This window comes from Sitodiplosis mosellana, unplaced genomic scaffold (assembly GCF_009176505.1).
Source record: "Sitodiplosis mosellana isolate CC-2019 unplaced genomic scaffold, AAFC_SMos_1.0 Smas_scaffold_30, whole genome shotgun sequence".
Lineage (NCBI taxonomy): Eukaryota > Metazoa > Arthropoda > Insecta > Diptera > Cecidomyiidae > Sitodiplosis > Sitodiplosis mosellana.
This window is the reverse complement of record NW_022595272.1, coordinates 4,825,148-4,843,975: the sequence shown is the minus strand read 5'-3', so window position 1 is coordinate 4,843,975 and position 18,828 is coordinate 4,825,148. Positions and strand designations below refer to the sequence as shown.

General features: G+C 36.7%; 5 protein-coding genes across 11 annotated transcripts in view; 2 read left to right on the top strand and 3 right to left on the bottom strand.

Annotated features, from left to right (window-relative positions):
• Window positions 1–518: 518 nt before the first annotated feature.
• Window positions 519–1,763, bottom strand: LOC129569320 (SET domain-containing protein 3-like). Its single transcript, XM_055448053.1, has one exon. It carries the CDS (start codon window positions 1,761–1,763, stop codon window positions 519–521), a length of 1,245 nt encoding a protein of 414 aa, XP_055304028.1.
• A 516-nt stretch (window positions 1,764–2,279) lies between these two features.
• On the bottom strand, window positions 2,280–3,797 carry LOC129569319 (uncharacterized). The gene has a single exon (XM_055448052.1). The coding sequence runs from the start codon at window positions 3,795–3,797 to the stop codon at window positions 2,280–2,282; it is 1,518 nt and encodes a 505-aa protein (XP_055304027.1).
• A 643-nt stretch (window positions 3,798–4,440) lies between these two features.
• LOC129569013 (SET domain-containing protein 3-like) lies at window positions 4,441–6,600 on the bottom strand. 2 transcript variants are annotated; one of them, XM_055447388.1, is made up of 3 exons: window positions 6,402–6,598; window positions 6,178–6,272; window positions 4,441–6,106 (listed from the first exon to the last, which is right to left on the bottom strand). In XM_055447388.1, exon 3 carries the CDS (start codon window positions 6,066–6,068, stop codon window positions 4,734–4,736), a length of 1,335 nt encoding a protein of 444 aa, XP_055303363.1. In that variant the 5' UTR covers window positions 6,069–6,106; window positions 6,178–6,272; window positions 6,402–6,598; the 3' UTR covers window positions 4,441–4,733. The 2 variants fall into 2 exon arrangements, with proteins under 2 accessions (XP_055303363.1, XP_055303362.1); XM_055447387.1 differs by having other exon boundaries at window positions 4,441–6,272; window positions 6,402–6,600.
• A 106-nt stretch (window positions 6,601–6,706) lies between these two features.
• LOC129569012 (late secretory pathway protein AVL9 homolog) lies at window positions 6,707–9,924 on the top strand. The gene is made up of 7 exons (XM_055447386.1): window positions 6,707–6,967; window positions 7,050–7,238; window positions 7,327–7,344; window positions 7,431–7,690; window positions 7,808–7,969; window positions 8,113–8,946; window positions 9,068–9,924. The coding sequence occupies exons 1-7, from the start codon at window positions 6,899–6,901 to the stop codon at window positions 9,441–9,443; spliced, it is 1,908 nt and encodes a 635-aa protein (XP_055303361.1). The 5' UTR covers window positions 6,707–6,898; the 3' UTR covers window positions 9,444–9,924.
• Window positions 9,925–11,040: 1,116 nt separating this feature from the next.
• The window catches only part of LOC129569112 (serine/threonine-protein kinase tousled-like 2), a 66,776-nt gene continuing 58,988 nt past the window's right edge, over window positions 11,041–18,828 (top strand). The window contains exons 1-3 of one of the 6 annotated variants that reach the window (XM_055447572.1): window positions 11,974–13,600; window positions 13,696–13,977; window positions 17,757–17,817. In XM_055447572.1, the coding sequence (XP_055303547.1) occupies window positions 17,787–17,817 (31 nt within the window). In that variant the 5' untranslated portion in view covers window positions 11,974–13,600; window positions 13,696–13,977; window positions 17,757–17,786. Of the gene's footprint in view, window positions 13,982–16,711; window positions 16,913–17,220; window positions 17,381–17,756; window positions 17,818–18,828 lie in introns of those variants that run through there. The other 5 variants (XM_055447571.1, XM_055447570.1, XM_055447576.1 and 2 more) reach the window with 5 other exon arrangements.

Here is an 18,828-nt window from a genome sequence, read left to right as displayed (position 1 = left end):
ACTCACTGAGTGAGTCACAAATGTATTTCTTGGTTTGAAAAGACATTTGATTCTCATTCAGAATATGCTATTATTCAGAGCCGTTTTTTATCAGAATTTTGTTCTAAATCGAAGCATCAATGCATCAATACTGAATTCAATTAAGCACACTACAACTTGAAAACGACTTACTGTGTATCTTTTCTTGGTCGCATGCAGAAGATCATCCTACGAGAGGGATACAAAGTGGAGTTATGACTTATTTTTAAACGATATTTCAATAAAACTTGTGAATTTAAAAAAGCGGTACACGGTTTTTTGCTGCTTTATTTCATTTCAAATGCGTTATCAAACATGTGAATGTTGTATTGGTTAAGATTTTTAGAAAAAATATTCCTAGAAAGAAGAAGATTATTTTTGATGACATTTACTTATTGTATGTTTCTATCTACTCAACTCAACTCAATACTTGACGAAATAAGAATATTGATATGGCAAAAGTGGTACAAAGAAATGAGCAATAAGAAAAATGAAAATTATTAAACGAGTTTAGCGGTTGCTATATTATGCTGATAAACCTTGAAAACAAACTCTATTTCCGATGACCATGGTGAACGTCCGTATTTGTTCAAAAATGCAACGCACTTCTTCTTGATGATGGCAGATTCAGTTTGATTGTATAAAATATCAATGTGTTGATTTTTGGCCACGTATTTGTAACATGGATCCGCCGTAATCAGTTTTCGATCGATTGGTGCACGCGTTGGCTCGCATCTTTCGCATTTGCAATCGAAGCCCCAACGAGATTTCAATGATGATTTTCGCATAGTTGTCGAAAGACCATCGATACCTGAGTATTTAATGAAAAGCTGTTCACCTTTTTCAATTGGTCGTCCCGTCACATTCAATGAGTAACTTGAGAAAAGATATCCGATAATATTTGGAGCACATGAATGATTTAAGAGTGAAGTAACATTGGCCACAAACGTTCCATTTTCAACACCGAATGAATTGGCATTGGAAATCAAAGTATGATGCATAACCAAATGCATGAGGAAACGCTTCTTTCGATCACTATCGAACAAACCGCTGACTTTTGGCAAATTCATCGCTGCTTTGTAAACTTTATAAGCCTCCGACGGGCCAAATATGTATGGTGCTGATGTTGCTAGTTTGAAGAAGAAATAGTACTTTGAATTTGGATCGTCCAATGATGTCGGCAGTGTTTCGGGATCTTTGAGCAAGGCATGTTCAACAAATTGCATCAGACTGTCCACGTCGGGAAAACTATCAATAGCCATCAAAAGCATTTTAATCTGAAATCTCATTTCAAGGTCAAGGTGTGGAAAAAATGTGCCACATTCCGATTTGTGTATTCGATTGCGATTCAAACAATTCAAACTGCAAAATGTTGCATCGGCGCAGTTTGGACATGCAAAACAATTTGTATATAGTCGTAAACAAGTGTTGCACGTCAGCAAGTCATCTCTGATTTGTGGGATGTCCCTTTCCAGTACAACGGTTTTTCCAACTGGAATGTCGCACTTTGCCACCAAATTCCGGCCGAATTCTGCATTGTATTTTATCTCCACTACATTTACCATGCACGGGAAATTCTTGTCAGCTTCGTAATCGAGTGTCGGTTCGATTAGTTTCATACGCTCAACAGTAGACATCAACTTCAAACTGTCATTTCTACGCTTTTCCAGCTTCGGTATCAGGCGATCAGGTAGATTTGCGTTTTTTGCCTGCTCAATATCGACCAAGACTTCTTCATACAACATCATGTGGAAGAAACACGCTGATCTGTTGGAATATGCTAGAGCCGCGTTTTCAGAGCCAACTTCGGCAAAACATAAACTTTGATGGTAGCATTTCATTGCTTTCATCTAATTTTCTTGGCTAAACAGTTCGTTTCCTTTCACACGCCATTCAAAAGTGTTCACAATGTCATTGTATTGTATGTCAACTCAAACCAATACGCACGTTAAGTCAATCGCATCGAACCAATTTGATTTGAATACCCTTTTGTGACGAATTCCACGTGTGATTTCATATTTGTAAAACGTCAACTATGCTCTATCGGCTCATGCCATCTCTGTCACTCTTCTGCGCCTACTGACGATTCTGAACGAGAACCGATTATTTTTCGATACTTACAAAAGGCAATCTTTCGAGAGAGAAAACAATATGCAAAGAGATAAATTTGGAATTGGGTTTATTTTTCTGAGATATTTTATTTAAAATATATTGAGGATTCATGCGACAGAAGTAACAGAAGAAGTAAGTGCTGCATCAAATTACAAAATATTTCCCAAAATATTTGCGTATACATTGAAAACCATTTCAATTTCCAGTGACCATGGGGACCGTCCGTGTTTGTTTAGAAATTCAACGCACTTCTTCCGAATCATGGCAGTTTCTTGAACGTTGTCTTGATTTTTGACTACGTACTTGTAACATGGATCCGATGTAACCAGTTTTGGATCGATTGAAGCACGTGTTGGCTCGCATTTTTCGCATTTGCAATCGAATCCCCGTCGAGATTTCAATTCTGCTTTTCGTTCATTCGACGGCATTTCATCGAGTTCCTTTGAGTAATTGATGAAAAGCTGTTCACCTTTTCTGATTGGTCTTCCTGTCACACCGATTACATTACCTCTTAAAAAACAACTTATAATATTGGGAGCACATGAATGATTTATGAGAGAAGTAACGTTGGCCACATACGTAGATGCTTCAGATCCAAATGAATTGGTGTTGTGAATAAGAACGTGATGCATAACCAAATGCATGAGGAAACGCTTTTTTCGATCACTATCGAACAGAATGGTGACTTTTGGCAAATTCATCATGACTTCGTAAACTTTATAAGCCTCCGACGGGCCAAATATGTATGGTGCTGATGTTGCAAGTTTGAAAAAGAAATGGTACTTTGACTTGGGATCGTTCAATGATGTCGGTAATGTTTCGGGTTTTCCGAGCAAAGCATCTTCAACAAATTGCATCAGACTGTTCACGTCGGGAAAACTGGTGATGGCGAACAGAATTGTTTTGATCAAGAATCTATCTGGAAGTGGTCGGTTTGGAAAAAATGTACTGCACTCCAATTTGTGAATCTGATCGTTATTCATGCAATCAACGCTGCAGAACATCACATCAGCGCAGCTCGGGCATGCCATACAATTCATGCATGGTTGTGAACATGAATAACACACCGACGGCTTATCCCTGAATCGAAGAAAATCCTTTTCCATCAAAACAGTTTTTCCAACTGGAATGTCACACTTCGCAACCAAATGACGACCGAATTCCTCGTTGTATTTTATCGCCACGACATTTGCCATGCACGGGAAATTCTTGTCAGCTTTGTAACTTAGTTTCGGTTTGAATTCCTCTTTACGCTCACCCATTGACATCAGATTCAATGTATCCTTTTTACGTTGCTCCAGCTTCGGTATCAGCCGATCAGGTAGATTCGCGTTTTTAGCGAGTTCAATATCAACCAAAACTTCATCCAATATCAACGCATGGAAGAGACATGCCGACCTGTTTGAATATGCTAGCGCAACGTTTTCAGAGCCAACTTCGGCATAACACAAGCTTTTATTGTAGCAATTCGTTGCTTCGATCCAATTTCCTTGACCAAAAAGTTCATTCCCTTTTGAGCGCCATTCGGTCGATTGTTGATTGCTTTTCCGAGTTCGTTGCATTTTAAGTAATTCAATCAACATACCATCTAGTGGTGATCTTTGTACAGATGCAAAAATATCGACGTATTCAGCTCGCGCTGTCTCCTTCTTCCATAAGTTGTCCATTTTTGACGAGTTCTGTAATTAATTTGACCATATTGAGAAATTATGTATTGCATCATAAACGTAGGTTTTTCCTTTTGGAAATGCTTCATATGATTCAATCTACATACCTTTTTTGGCAATCTCCTTAAAATGCACTCAAACGCGGCAGTTAAGACAATCAGAAAATTACTTGAATGAAGCAACAATTCAGGATGAATAAATGTTATTCTGTGTCAATGGAAAAGTAGAAATAAAAATGGCTGGCAGTGTGAACGTTTGCACCCTTTCTGTGATCACAAATGAATATTGTGCTTGCTAAAGCGTCAATAGCGTTCACACTTGTCGATGTATTATATGTCGACGTGAACAAATACGCTTACACTGAGTCGAACACACCACGCCGATTTGCATTGAATATCCTCGTGTGCCAAATTCGATGTTTGATAATGTGTTTGTAAAACGTTGGTGTGCAGTAATGCGATGAGATTCACTTTCCCACTAAAATGCTATCTCTATCATACTTGTGTTTATTCACACAGTTGAACAAAAGCAAAGTATTTTTCGATGTTTACTGGAAGTCATCTCTCGAGAGGGGAACATATGCGAAGAAATGAAGTAAAATTTAAATTTATTTTTAAAAGAAACGTTAATTACAAAAAATATCTTGAAAGTATAAAATTGGTACACATTTTATTGCTGAGTTTATCATTTTAAATTGAATACATAGTTAAACAAGGGTTGATTACAAAAAAGTCTAAAATATTAACAATTACGTCTAAAAAAACATCTCAATCAAATTTCGAATTTTCAGATCTCGATTTTCGAAAATTATGAAGTGTTGAAATGTTTGTGTTTGTGTCTCTATATTTGCTTAATTCTACACATGGTGAAATGAAAATATTGATGGAATAGAAATAAAATTAAAAGATTAGGATTAGGGAAATAAAAGGAATCATATTAGACTAATATGTTTACTTGATCAGTTGCCATGGATTGCAAATGATTTACATAAATTGTGAATATATTCTTTATTGCTGACCATGGTAAATGTCCGTATTTATTTAGAAATTTAATACATTTCTTCTGAACGATGGCAGTCATATCCATGTTATCTTTATTTTTGACCACGTATTTGTAACAAAAATCCGATGTAATCAGCTTTCGATCAATTGGTGCACGCGTTGGCTCACAAATTTCGCATCTACAAATAAAACCCCAACGTTCCTTTAAATATGCCTGGCGATCAACTCCGTTTGGACAAGTATCGTACCTGGTGTAAAGCTGTTCACCCTTTCTTATTGGTCGTCCAGTCACACTAAACATGTGACTCGAGGAATGAATGCTTACAAGGTTGGGAGCACATGAATGGTTCAAGAGAGAAGAAACATAGCCCAAGACCTTTTCATCGTCAATAGCGAATTCATTAGAGCTTAAAATCAGGGTGTGATGCATAACCAAATGCATGAAGAAACGCTTTTTTCGATCACTGTCGAACAGACGGCTGACTTTTGGCAAATTTATTGCAACCTCATAAGGCTTATATGCCTGCGATGTGCCAAGAGGATATGGTGCTGACGTTGTAAGTTTTAAAAAGAAATGATATTTTGACTTTGAATCATTCAATGATGTTGGCAATGTTTCAGGATCTTCGAGCAAAGCATCTTCAACAAATTGCATCAGACTGTTCACGTCGGGAAAACTGTCGATAGCCATCAAAAGTGTGTTGATCATGAATTTCATATTAAACTCAAATTCTGAGTTGAAAAATGAGCCACATTCCCATTTGTGAGTTTGATTGCGACTCATGCAGTCAAAGCTGCAGAATGCAACATCGGGACAGTTTGGACAAGCCACACAATTTGTAAAAATTTTCATACAAGTATAGCACGCTGAACTGTCATCTCTAATATGCGGGATGTCATTTTCCACCAAAATAGTTCGTCCAGCTGGAATGTCGCACTTTGCCACCACATGTCGGCCAAATTCTTCGTTATATTTTATCTCCACTACATTTGCCATGCACGGGAAATTTTCGTCAGATTCGTAACTCAGTTTCGGTTCAAATCTTTCCACACGTACACTAGACATCAATTTCATGCTGTCATTTTTACGCTCCTCCAGCTTCTTTATTAAACGATCAGGTAAATTTGCATTTTTAGCGAGCTCAATATCGACTAAGACTTCTTTGTACAACATCATGTGGAAGTTACACGCCGATCTGTTGGAATATGCTAGCGCAACGTTTTCAGAGCCAATTTCAGCAAAACACAAACTTTGATTGTAACATTCCATTGCCTCTGTCCATTTTTCTTGACCAAATAGTTTATTGCCTTTTAAACGTAATTCAGTTGATCGTCGATTATCTTTTCGATTTCGTCTTGTTTTAATTGATTCAATATACCTATCGAATGCAGAATTCTTCTCACATGTAAAAATATCAATGTATTCCGCTTGCCCTTTCTCTTTCTTCCATAAATTGTCCATTTTTGATGATTTCTGCAAAAAAAAAAATGACTTTGTTGTAAAATTTCATTATGGAAGATTTTTTACACACATCCTTAAAATCCAACGTAAAATAAATATGGTACTTTTTATTTCCACTTATTTTCAATTCAATGTACGAACCGGTTTTTTTGCTCGAATTGATTTTATACCAAAATTCGTTAAAATTTTATTAAATAAAGAAAAAAATCACTACTGACAGTTCGTCTGTATGTTTAACTGACAAAATTATAACTGAGTGGGAAAGCCCATTGTTTATATTTTCGCATCGTATGTTTCAAGCGGGCGAATGTGGCGAAGTCTCTCAACGTGACAGTTCCATATCGTTGACAATGGGAACGCACTCAAATTTTATCAGCACAAATATCAATGTCATATTGACGGCTTGAAAGAAACCAACTTTTTTTTTTATCTTATTACATTCAGCTATCTATGATTTTTTGTTGTGGTTTAACTTCACTTAACCAAAGTGTAGCACATAAATAAATGATTAGTCATAAACATAAGCGGAACATAGAGATGTGACAAAGGCTGTGCTGTAAACAATTTGTTCGCATAAGTGTACCGAGTGATCTGCGTAAATTGTTTGTTTGAGATTCACTGCAAGCAAAAGAATCAACATGGCAAACGAAACAATACCCGTATTGCATTTAGTCGTGATTGGTTTTCATCATAAAAAGGGATATCAAGTGAGTGTCAATCAAATTCTATCGACCTGGATCTCTGATTGCACTGGATTTAATACATTTGAATAATATCGATTTGTCTCAGGTTGACTATTCATATCCGCCCTTGTTCGCTGATAAGCCAAACGATTCAGTGGAGTGTCCCGATGGCTGGAAGTATCTACCTACCTTGGCGCTGCCAGATGGTTCGCACAACTTTACCGAAGATACAGTCTTTTTCAATTTACCAAGCTTAAAAGATCCACGGAAAACCGTTTACGGCATTTCATGCTACGTAAGATTTGCATTTTATTACTTATTCATGACATTGGTATTTAAATATTCATTCCGTTTTTTGTTGTTGTTTTTTGCACCCTTTTCAGCGTCAGATACCAGTTGAGGTTAGTGTTCACACTTGGGTTTTAAATCACAAATGAAATACGCCCTTATACTCCTTTTTCAAATAAAAATTCGATTGTTTTTACAGAAATTGAAAATCCGAACGGCTGACGTGACACGGAGTACGGTGCAAAAAGCGGTCTGTGCTCTTGTATCACGCCCATTGTATGGTTATATCGAAGTGAAGCTATCATTAATTGCTCAATCATTTTTCGACCAAGGCGACTTTTCAAACACCGATATCATTCGAACGGCTTACGACCACTTAAATGTGTGCTTAACGGAGAACAAAGCCTCTTTGGTATCGCAGATCCATGTTGGATTATCAATAAGAGATATAGTAATAAGGTAAATTGCGACTTTTCCAATTGGTTTATCGGCACGAGTGCGGCATGTCTAAACTTAGAACTAGAAGTGTTTGCATCCAAAGTTCAGATTTAAACATGTGTCGTTTTGTTTACTCAGATGGAGACACAAAATACTTATTTTGTTCAAGTTGATGTTACTTCAGAAGAAAGTCGTGTGTTTCGGCTCACCCGTTCGTCCAATTTGTACATTAATCCTAAGCATTTTGTCACTGCATCCAAATCTTCTGGAATCTGGATTTGATGAGGCAGCTTGCGTGAGGTAAGACACTCAACTAATTAAATCAACGAAAAATGAAAAGCAAACAATTTCCTTGAGCTGAATTGTTAACAAAAGCAAAGAAAAAACGTATTTTCAACATCGTTTAAGTTTAAGGTTTAATCGATGTTATCTCCATCAAACAGAACCTCTCGGCCGATGTCACCAATGCCAGACTTCCCGAGCGAAAACGATGACGATTCGATTGATCAATCATTGGTAGATGCGATAATCGAGGATGAGGACGAAGAGCTAATTAATGCAAGAAAAGTGTCAGTATGCTTTCCAGATCGATCAATTACGGACAGCAACAATGAGTCAAAGTCGTCTAGTGATATGAATAGTGATAAGCCTCAAGTATTATCCCGAGAAATAAGTGTGGATGCTCTAGCCAATACACTTCAAACGCTGACCGGCATTGATCCGGCCGCGTGGAATGCACCGATACCAATATTTACAAATGGTACACTGTGTTTACCATATCTATCGTTACCTTATCTAGATCTTCTGAGCGATCCATCGGTGAATGGTTTCGTAATTGGAACATCGAATATTCTCTTCCGGCAAAAGCGTCAACTGATGGACATTTTCATTGACATCGAACAAGCCACCATTGAAAGCCATGATCCCGAGTTAAGACGGCAAATTTCGCTATCGACCGAAGATTTACGGTTCATTGATTTCATTGTGCGAAATGTGCAATTTCCAAAGGAAGACGCCGAAGGCAGTGAACAATGGATACGCAAACAGTTTCAAGGCTATATGTTGGCAATGCTGCAAACGGCCATTTTAGCACCAGAAGGATCAAAAGATATCGAACATTTCAACGGAAATTTTATCAATACGTGGAAACAAACCGATGGATACAATAGTTGGTTGAATAGCCCGAACACGAGTGAATTCGATTTGAAACAAGTTTACAGTGGCCATCCATTTGCGGGCACACTCTCTGTGGGCGATGTGAAACTAAAATTTGCTCAGTAAGTTGAACCTGAAATGTGGTTTGGTCGAAATGTTCCATGAACAATGTTTGATGGAACAATCGTAATTTTAATTAAAAAAAAAAGAAATGATTCAAATGATTTTTTTTCCCTTTTCCAGAACCATGAACAATAGTGAAAGTGCTCGAAAAATACATCAAGTGGTGAACAAAACGGGCATTGCGGTTGGAGATGCTTTGAGTCAAGCCAAGGGAGCATTCTCGAGTATATGGTCAACATTTACAGCACCAAATCCCGTTGCAGCGCCAGCAGAGTCCGTTGAAGCTAAGGCTGACACGGTGATCGACAATGAACCGAAAGAAGTGACTGAACCAAGAGAAGGCATGATCAAACAAATTGCAAAGAAAACTCACAACACCGATATGAGCTTGAGACCAGAGAAAGATACGGGATCAAATCAGCAGGGTATCGTTGAAATTGGACGAGAGGCCAATACGCTTGACTCAAACAGACAGAATGATATCATTGACATTTGAAGAATGGATAATAACGTAGATGAAATCTTTTAAATCTAGAACCGGATTCTAATCAAATTGTGTGTGAATAATAATTGATTAAATGAAGAAAAAGACATTTTTAATGCACAACTATTTATGTAACAAAATGGAAGGAAAAGAACAGAATAGTATAGGCACTGGACGAAAGTTGCTTATTAACATAGAATTCAGTTTAAAACATATTAAGCTGTCCTGAGTGGTTCATTGTAATTTCCAATATTTTCTTTTGAAGAGAATTTTTAATGATTCCAACATTTAGTTTGTATTCATATGTCAAACCATGTGTATTACAATTTAGTACTTAGACTCTTTGCTCATTTTATGCGTGTTTATTGTAACAAACTAATTTCATAGACGACAAAAATTAATTAAACTGATTTGCAAATCATGCGGTGAAAACACCTTATAATCCTTATTTCATGACAGCATTGTTAATAAAGCATGCGACATATTTACACCATTTTGAAGTCGTTTTATTTATTACAAGAAAAATGAATCTTCATTTCTGTTGGAATTAATGAACAAGATCTTTGACTTTGAACTACCTGAATCTGAAGAAAGGGATAAGGTAACATGTTACCTGGCTTTAAATGACATGGCCTTTAAATGGGTGAGAAAAATTCTCATTAAAATTAAAGAAAAAAAATGAAAAGAGATATTTTTTGAATTGCAAATAAATTGAACGCAATAAAAGTAGTGGGTAATGTTTCTTTCACAAAATTTTTATTAGTTTTCACTCTGTTTTACAAATTATTTAAATTTATTTTCAAATTTTTGAGCTACAGGTAGTTGTTCCTATTAACATTTTTTTCTTCTAAAACATATTTTTAAGTAAGTTCTCTAGATAATGGAAAAATATCCATTGCTTATTCCATCGATGTGGCTAGAAAACGAAAGATAGAATAAGGGGAAGAAAAAATAGTGAACGGAATATTCCATTCAATTTAAAAGAAAAAAAGCAGTAAAATTTGCAAAGTTGCAACAATTGCATGGAATCAAAAGAACAAAAATAATCAAAAGAAGGAAAAAACTCCCGACACATGCATTCAAAAGTAGCGCCAGAATCACGTTAATTTCAGTGAATCTAACGTGTCACGTTTCAATATGTAAGCGAAGATCCCAACCGCTGTTCGAAAGTGTTCGAAACGAGGCATGTTTGAGTGTGTGACTTGGAAGTAAACAACAACAACAAAAAAACCTGAAGCAAAACAAACACAGATGGTTGATACCACTGCTAAATGGTTTCGTGTGAAAAAAATGTGTGTTGCCTAATCAATTACCTTTGCGGTGATAAATGAACTACAAACTTGCTAATTTAATTCATAATATGCTCAAACAAAAAAAAAGTAAAAAAAAAAATAATTGACAATAAATAGCAAAAAATGTGCATAGAAAAATTCTAAAAATAAAAAAAAATGCAACAAAAAAATCCATGTCGTAATTTTATGACCGTAATCGTTAAATTAACAGCTTGATTATGTGCGGAGCAATCAGATTAAAGTCAGTCAATTGGTTTTGGTACACACACAGCGAGCGCGAGTGGCAGGCAGCTCGCGAGCGCGACATATATCAGTTGACGTGAGTGTAGTGTAGGTATCGTTCACCATGTGTTTGATCTAGTCGAATTTTTTGCTGGTCGTCGCATGGATGGAACGAAGTCGTGCGAACGACTCTCACTCGGATATGGATAATATGTGTGTGTATAAGCGCGCCACACAAAACCAGACAACAGACCCTGAAAATGGATTGCCCGAAGTACATAGACACCGCAGCAGCAGCAGCAGCAGCAGCAGCAGTATTTTGTATGTAGTCTTGATAAAAACCGGCACCGGAACGAGCAAAACTACCTTCATTTCAGTTTGCCGAATGTTACACATCCAGATGAGAGCGCGCGCGACACGAGAGAGAGAAAAGTTCAAAGTAACGACATGAAAATCAACACGATATTCCGTGTGTCTGATGTCAAAGCCATACATACGGCGTGAAGTCATACACAAGAGAGATGAGCGCTCACTCACTTTTATGGAGTGTATGTGTGTTTATGTTGTGTTGTTTAGCACTGACACACACTCTCTCGGGCTCTCTGTCTCTCGATACACACACACACACAATACAGCTTTCGGCTGCACGAGCGCGTTCACATACGCGCACTGGCCCGAACAAAAGCAGCACACGGCACCAAACCGAAATGAAGCAGCATACGAAAACAATTTCTGTGTTGTCTCTGCTTACTATTGAATGGATGGATGGATGGATGGTGGCAGTGCTGCCCGATAAATTATACAAGTAAACGCCTGAGAATGTGGTATGCGTGTGCGTGATTCGCATCGTATGTCAAAAGTCTTTTTCTGTGTCGTCGTCGCCGCTGTCGTTTCGTTTTCATTGTTGCTGATGTTGTTTTTTTTTTCATTCTCTCTCTCTCTCTCTCTCTTCATACAAATCGAGACTTCACTGTTGTGTGTTATACATAGATACGTAGTTTTTTTCGCTCTCTTTGCTCACTCTCTTCTGTGTACTGCTCTGCATTCGTTCCTTGTGTGCTACGGCGCTCTATCCCGATATTTATATGACGTTGAATTTTGTGAGTGTGCGGAGAGCGACGAAAAATGAAAAAGAACACTTTTCTGTGTGTCTACAGCAGTGAGTATGTGATCTGACAGAGAATGCAATAAAAATTAATTCCTCAACCAAATTCATTCACAAACTGCAGAGAGAAAAAAAACAGTGTAGAAACAATAAAAAGAAAAACTCGGTTGGAAAAATCGAAATTCGTGTTGAAAAATAAAATCAAATTTTTTATGAACAAAAAAAAAAGAGTTTCAAGTGTCAAAAAAGTGAAAATTATAAATGGCGATGTCGTAAAGAGATTTTTTTTTGTTTCTCGTTAAATTGGATTGACTACAAGTGTCGTGTTGAGTGAATGATAGAAATTTTGCGTGTACGTGCTACGAAACTGGAAAAAAGAACCCGAAGCCAAAGAGAAAGAGAAAGAAAAAAAAATTGAATCAAAACACGTCATTTCAAAGTTGTGACGATTGTGTAAATTTACTACCGTTTTTGGGTAAAAATCTCTCGACGTGTTTTCCGTGCGTTTGATTTGAATTTATTTTGCGAGTACAAGTGGACGAACAAAAAGATAAGACACAACCATCACAGATTTGGATTAACAAGATTTGCATTGGTAAATAAAAATAATAATAAATATTTCATTTTTACACAAGATGTGAAGAGAAATGTACCGACCAACCAATAATGGTTAAATTTAAAGGACATATCGGACAAAAGACAGGCCAATTATAAGTTGTCATAAAACATTTGCGAATGAAAAAATAAAACAAACGAACCAAAAATGGAAATAGGAAAAAAACCGAACAGTCAAACCATCTGAAAGAGAGAGAGAGAGAGAGAGAGAGAAAAAGGAACGAAGGAACAAAAGGCATTGTGAGTTAAATGACGGCGACGAACAAGAAGTAGTAAAAAAGCGAAAAGGAAAGAAAAAAAAATGTTTTTACACCCGATATATTCGAGCAATCTCATTGTTGTGACGTTCTCGGTTGTCGTTGCGCTGCTGTTGCCGCCGCTGCTGCTGCTTCTCGTATGATGTGTGTACTGCCAACCTATTACATGAACGGATAAAATACTAAATATACACATTCCGGGTGTGTTAAAAAGATACTCAGTTTATAAATGTTTTTCTTGTTGAATTCGATAATGGCGGCCATATTTTAAAGAAATATTGTGGTGCTGCTCAAAAACAAAAGTGCTCTGTCGGGCCGCAAACACCAGTTGTGATATCGAATATTGTATACAATATTTTTTTCTTCATTCTTTTCTCGCGTTAATTTTCCAATTCGTTTCGTCTCTGTTGCTCTCTGGTTATGTTGTGAATACGAGAGGAAAAAAAAGAAGAAAGGAACGAATGAAAGAAGGAGACAAAAAACAAACACAGCGAATATAAATTTGGTTTTAGTGCGAACTTGTTGTACAAGTCGAGCGTATTCGTTTGAGATTTTCTCCATTAGATCATATCGTGCATCTTAATTGATTAACTTGGCATTTTGATTGACCGACATTCAGTGTGAATCGAGAAAGAGATAGCGATAGAGAGAGAGAGAGAGCAACGACGATTGTGCAAAGTAATGAGCTAATTACATGATTCAATTTAAAAGATTTTAATCTGAACATATTTTTCTTCGGTTTTTTTTTTCTCCCGACGATTAACCATAAAAAGACAGACAAAAAGTTGTTTTAAACGAAGATACATATTTTTTTGGTGAGATTAATATTGATAGAATTGGTGTGATATTTTCGAAGCGGAAAAGAGAGCCTCAACCACAGAACAAAGAAAAACATTGTGTTTTGTCGATTTGTGCGACCTAATCGAAACGAAACAAAAACCGAACACACACACACACAAACACACAGCAGTAACAAAGAAAAAACTTGTTTCAACAAAATACAGTCAGTGATAAAAGATCGAGCATTACATGAATACCAAACGTGTCATTTGGCGGTAGGTAAAAATGACAATGAATTTATACGATTGTATCACCAATTGGTGAATTAATTTCAATACTACAGAGCACTTTTTTTTCTTCTTCTTCATTTTGAGTTCGTTTCTACAACCGAATCCGCTATTGTCATTTAATTTGCGATTGGTTGACGGTTCGTAGTTCGCCATTTTCGTTGTGTAAATATTTGTTCGAATGCAAAATTGTTTTTTTTTCTTGGTTCTTCGAAGCCATCAATTGTGCAAATTGAATTGGTTTTCAAATGAAAAATTCAAATGAACACTAGCTGAGATGCCCCATAGACCAAACAATACAATAGTTGCATTGCGTTTTTTCTCTTCCCTTTTCTCACTCATTCAACTCATAGTACAAATGCAATCGAGTAGGTGGCTGCAAACTACTTTCAATGACGCATCTGCAAATCGTAGCTCGTTATATATTCCTCTCTCTTGCTCAGTGCTTGCAGATCGCTCTCGTTCTCTCTCTCTCTCTCTCTCTCTCTCTCTTTCTCTCTTTGTCGATGTAATTACAAAGCGATTATTTTGAATTTGGTTAGGTTTTTAGTTGAGAGCATGAGCGCGTTGCTGTTCGATTCCATGTCGTTACACATATAGTGTGCCAAACCAACAACAATCAATTTTTCCACTACGCGGTTTCATCTACTCTGGATAGTCGATGCCGATTATTGCGCATAACATTAACAGGAAGACATAATAAATGCTTTCGGAACAAAGGCTCTTGGGCGGCTCTGTTGCCGTTGTCGAAATGCGAGTGTGCGACAAAGAGATCCGATTACCGAAAAAACAACAGCAACAACCAGTAACAACACATTTACTAGCTTGAACACAGTTTAATAGTGTAATTTTATGTTTGCCTTTCGATGTGATCTCTCTTTGGTCGTTGGTTTGTGCTCTGTTTTTTTTTTCTTTTACTCTCTTTGAATATACAGCGCATTGCCGTCCAGACGCATAAAACTTTCAATGAATGTGTTTGAACGGCAAGAAAACCAAAGTTAATTCCACTGAAGTTTAACCGCCACAGCGCACACCAAACATGTTGACAAAATACGGAAAAAGAAATTCATTTTAAAAATAGAATTATCGATTTTGAAGTTCACTAAATAGCTATGCATAGTGCTTCACTGTCGACTTTTTACTCATTTTAGTGCTTGACTCGTTGTCAGATTCGAAACCAAAGTGGTCGATTAAGTATTTATACGATAAGAAAAAATAGTGGTTTCATTGTGTGGGATTGTGATCAGTTGCGGTAAACCACACATGCCAATTTAACCATTGCATGTCATTCAAATAAAAAGAAAGTTCTTTGACAAAGATATCTTTCAATTCCGAAAATAATTTCCAATTTTTTCTTGCAACTCAACGCCATTTGATTGAAAACATCGTTTTTCTTTCATCATCGCCGTTTTTAACAACATTATCGTTGTTCTTTTGTATACGTCGTTTCATTTGATTGTTCGTTGTTGTTGTGAAATTTTCACTAAAGGTCAAACACGAATGAATTAGAAAATGGCGATTACTATATGCATACACTCTACCTAGTGCACGAATGCTCTCGCATCGCTTGCCGCTGAATTACGAACGGTTCGAACAGAACAGCAAAAAAAGAGAGGAGACGTGAACGGAAAAGACAACAACGTCACTCGAAAATCGAATGCAGTCTTTTTGCATTTTGAATGTGGTGTGCGAGCGCACCAACACAGATAGCGCAAAAATTTCTCATCTCATATCGAAACGCATTCGCTGCAAATGGTTGAAAATTTATGCGGATTTCGATGTTTCATCGTTGGCGTAAACAGCGCCAACATTGATTTTTCTCTCGGCTCAACGTTTCCAAACATGCATCAAACGTACAATGAATATCTTTGTGCACAATGATTCCCAACTGCGTAATATTTATGCTTATCGCATTAAAAAAAAACGGAATTTCAGAAAGATGCGTTCGCGACAACACACTATGGAACCGAAATGTATATGCTGTGGACGGGAAGACAGACGCATTGTTATGTGCGCGAGAGAGCACTGAGAAAACGGCAAGAAGAACAGGAGGAAAAAGAGAAATAAAACAGGTTTCAAACATGGCAAACACAAAGGGTCGTTTCTATCATTTTCAAATTGTACCGAACACAACCGATATGGTTTGTGCTGTTGTTATGGGTCGACACACAAAATTATATCGACTTTGCGCTGACTAGCAAAGACAAGATTCGAAACATTTCGCCTCTTGAAATAAAACATACACACACACACACACACACACACACACGCATACACTAACTCGCTGGTTCGTTCGCTCACATACACCATTGTGCAAACACATGCTCAATTTGAAGCGGCGCGCAAATCAAACGGAAATCAAATATTGTTGATTTATTTTGAAACGTAGTTCATATCGTCGATGTGCGTTCTCAAACAGCGAGTGAGAACATGAGCCATATGACAAAATAACTTAGAAAAAAAAGGGGATTGTTCTTATTTATTACTCACAATACATATCCTCGCTATCTGTATTGTCATTTCATGCTAATGCGTCATACACTCACTTTGTTCAATATATGCATACGATTCGTTCCATTGTCGTGCCGAAAATGAGAAAGAAGAAGAAGAAGAAGAAGCAGAGAGAAAAAAACACACACAATTTGTTTTTTCCATTCAATTCCACAAAAACTTAATAAGGAAAAACAAAATGGCTGATTATAAAATTGGCGTAGATTATACACACGTACGTTTATATGCATGGGATACAAATAATTGTTCGCTCAATCAGTGCTTGTTGAGAGCGTGATGTGACCTTCTTTTAATATTTGATTTAGAGCAAGTGATTTTTTTTCTTCTTCTCTGTGTGTGTATTTCTGTTCGTGTTCTACACACCAACTGAATCAATATTTAGTTTTCAATGCACTAAACAACCGTTTTTTGTGTGAGCAATTTTTTAAGTGCATGAACATTTATTCGATCGAACGATTCGGTTTTTCTTTGTTTTTTTTGTACTGTCTAATTCATATACCATATTGATTGAAAGATAGCGTATACACAAATGACGATATGGAAACCCATAACCTCAAACAAACCAATTTCTATTCCATCATTCAATTGGCAATATTCCGTTGTCTCACTAAAATTGTGTGTGTGTTTTTTTTCCTGTTACTAAATGCGCATTTGAGAACGGCTTTCGGTCGGTTTGCGCTTATTTCAATTTCAAGCGAATCGAATTTACTTGATAGATTTTTCTCGACTATTCGTGTTCGAAGTAATGTTTGTCAACGTTTTTGTTCATTACGCTGCAATGTCACGTTGAATTCATGAATAAACAGCTACCCATTTTGTTTTTCGTTCGTTCGTTCGTTTGCAATTCAGCGGTCACATTTCATTATCACACTTTGTCATAGTAAAAAGTTACATTTTTGTTGTTGCCCAAATATTAAACAGAGAGAAAGAGAGAGAGAAAGAGAGAGAGAGAGAGAGAGAGAGAGAGAGAGGTAATGTTTTTTTAACTTTGTAACGAGATAATATTCTGACTTGAGACAAACGGCATTTGAATGTGAGCGAAAAGTTCAAAGTTAAGGATTGCTTTAAAATTATTATGAACAGAATAATTCGACTCATTTAAACTTTTAAATTGATTCGTTGATAGGAAGAGACTCTCTCTCTCTTTTAGAGTCTCTCTCACTCTCTGTTAGAGATATAGATTTTGACCTTTGTTCTGACGACACTTGTTGCAACCAAATAATTAAAACTCTGTCTCAATTTTTTCTTCTTTTCAGAACGAATGGAGCTCAGTTGTAATTTAAGGGATGACTGATCGGCGTCGATTTTCCGGTGGAGGTAAGTGAATTCATGCATTTTCAATTTCAAACTCCATTGATGTGTGAAAGCAATATAAAGAACTGGTTTATTGCAATTTATACTGATGTTGTTGAGACAAATTAAATTCTCGAATCATCTGGGTCCAAAATGTCAGTTGAGATAATCAATTCACTGTGTAGAATCATCTTGATCCTCTATCACTAATAAGTAGATCGCACAAATGAAACTACGTAGATTGGTGCTTGGCATCTCATTTTAAATCCTGTTCGTTTTCATTTGCTTGAACTGAAATCGATGAAGCTTGATGGCGTCGCGCAACCGTTGATGCTTGGAAATGTCTCTTTTCCACAGAAGAAATCAATTCGTAGGAGTAAAATATTCAAGTTAAAAATGATGACTTTCAAATCTTCCACTTCAATTGATTCTTTAATCTCATTCATGATTCCATATTTCCGACGCGATATGATTAAAACTTTCCATCGAAAGTGAAATGACACCATGTTAGCTGTGCATTGCGAACGACATTGTGTCAATTCTTTATGACGTCATCTAATTATCACTTTCGTATATCCGTTAAAAGGCAATTTGCATGAATTACCGGTGCTTTGGACCACATACACACACATGGCCATCTATCTTGGGCTTGAATGTGCTATTTTTTAATGAAATGATTCGATATCGAAGATGCGATTCATTCGACTGAATGATTGATTGGATATAATTGGCATGCGTTAAGGTATGCAGTCATACCGTCACGTTAATCAATCATAATATTCGATTGAAAAAGTAATAGTTCGGTGTGTATCTAACGAAATCGTGGCTAAAATCGATACAAGTCACATTATGGATTCAAGGACATGAGAGTTGATTGGAATGATATTTTTTGCGTATGTAACGTATGTCTTGGGAATGCTTACGTTTTTGCACACAGCAGCAGTTGTTAATATTATCAATAAGTCGAAATTGGAAATAGGTCTTGAAATGTACAAATTATCAAACATATTCAATCGTTGTGATTGGGAGTCGGTA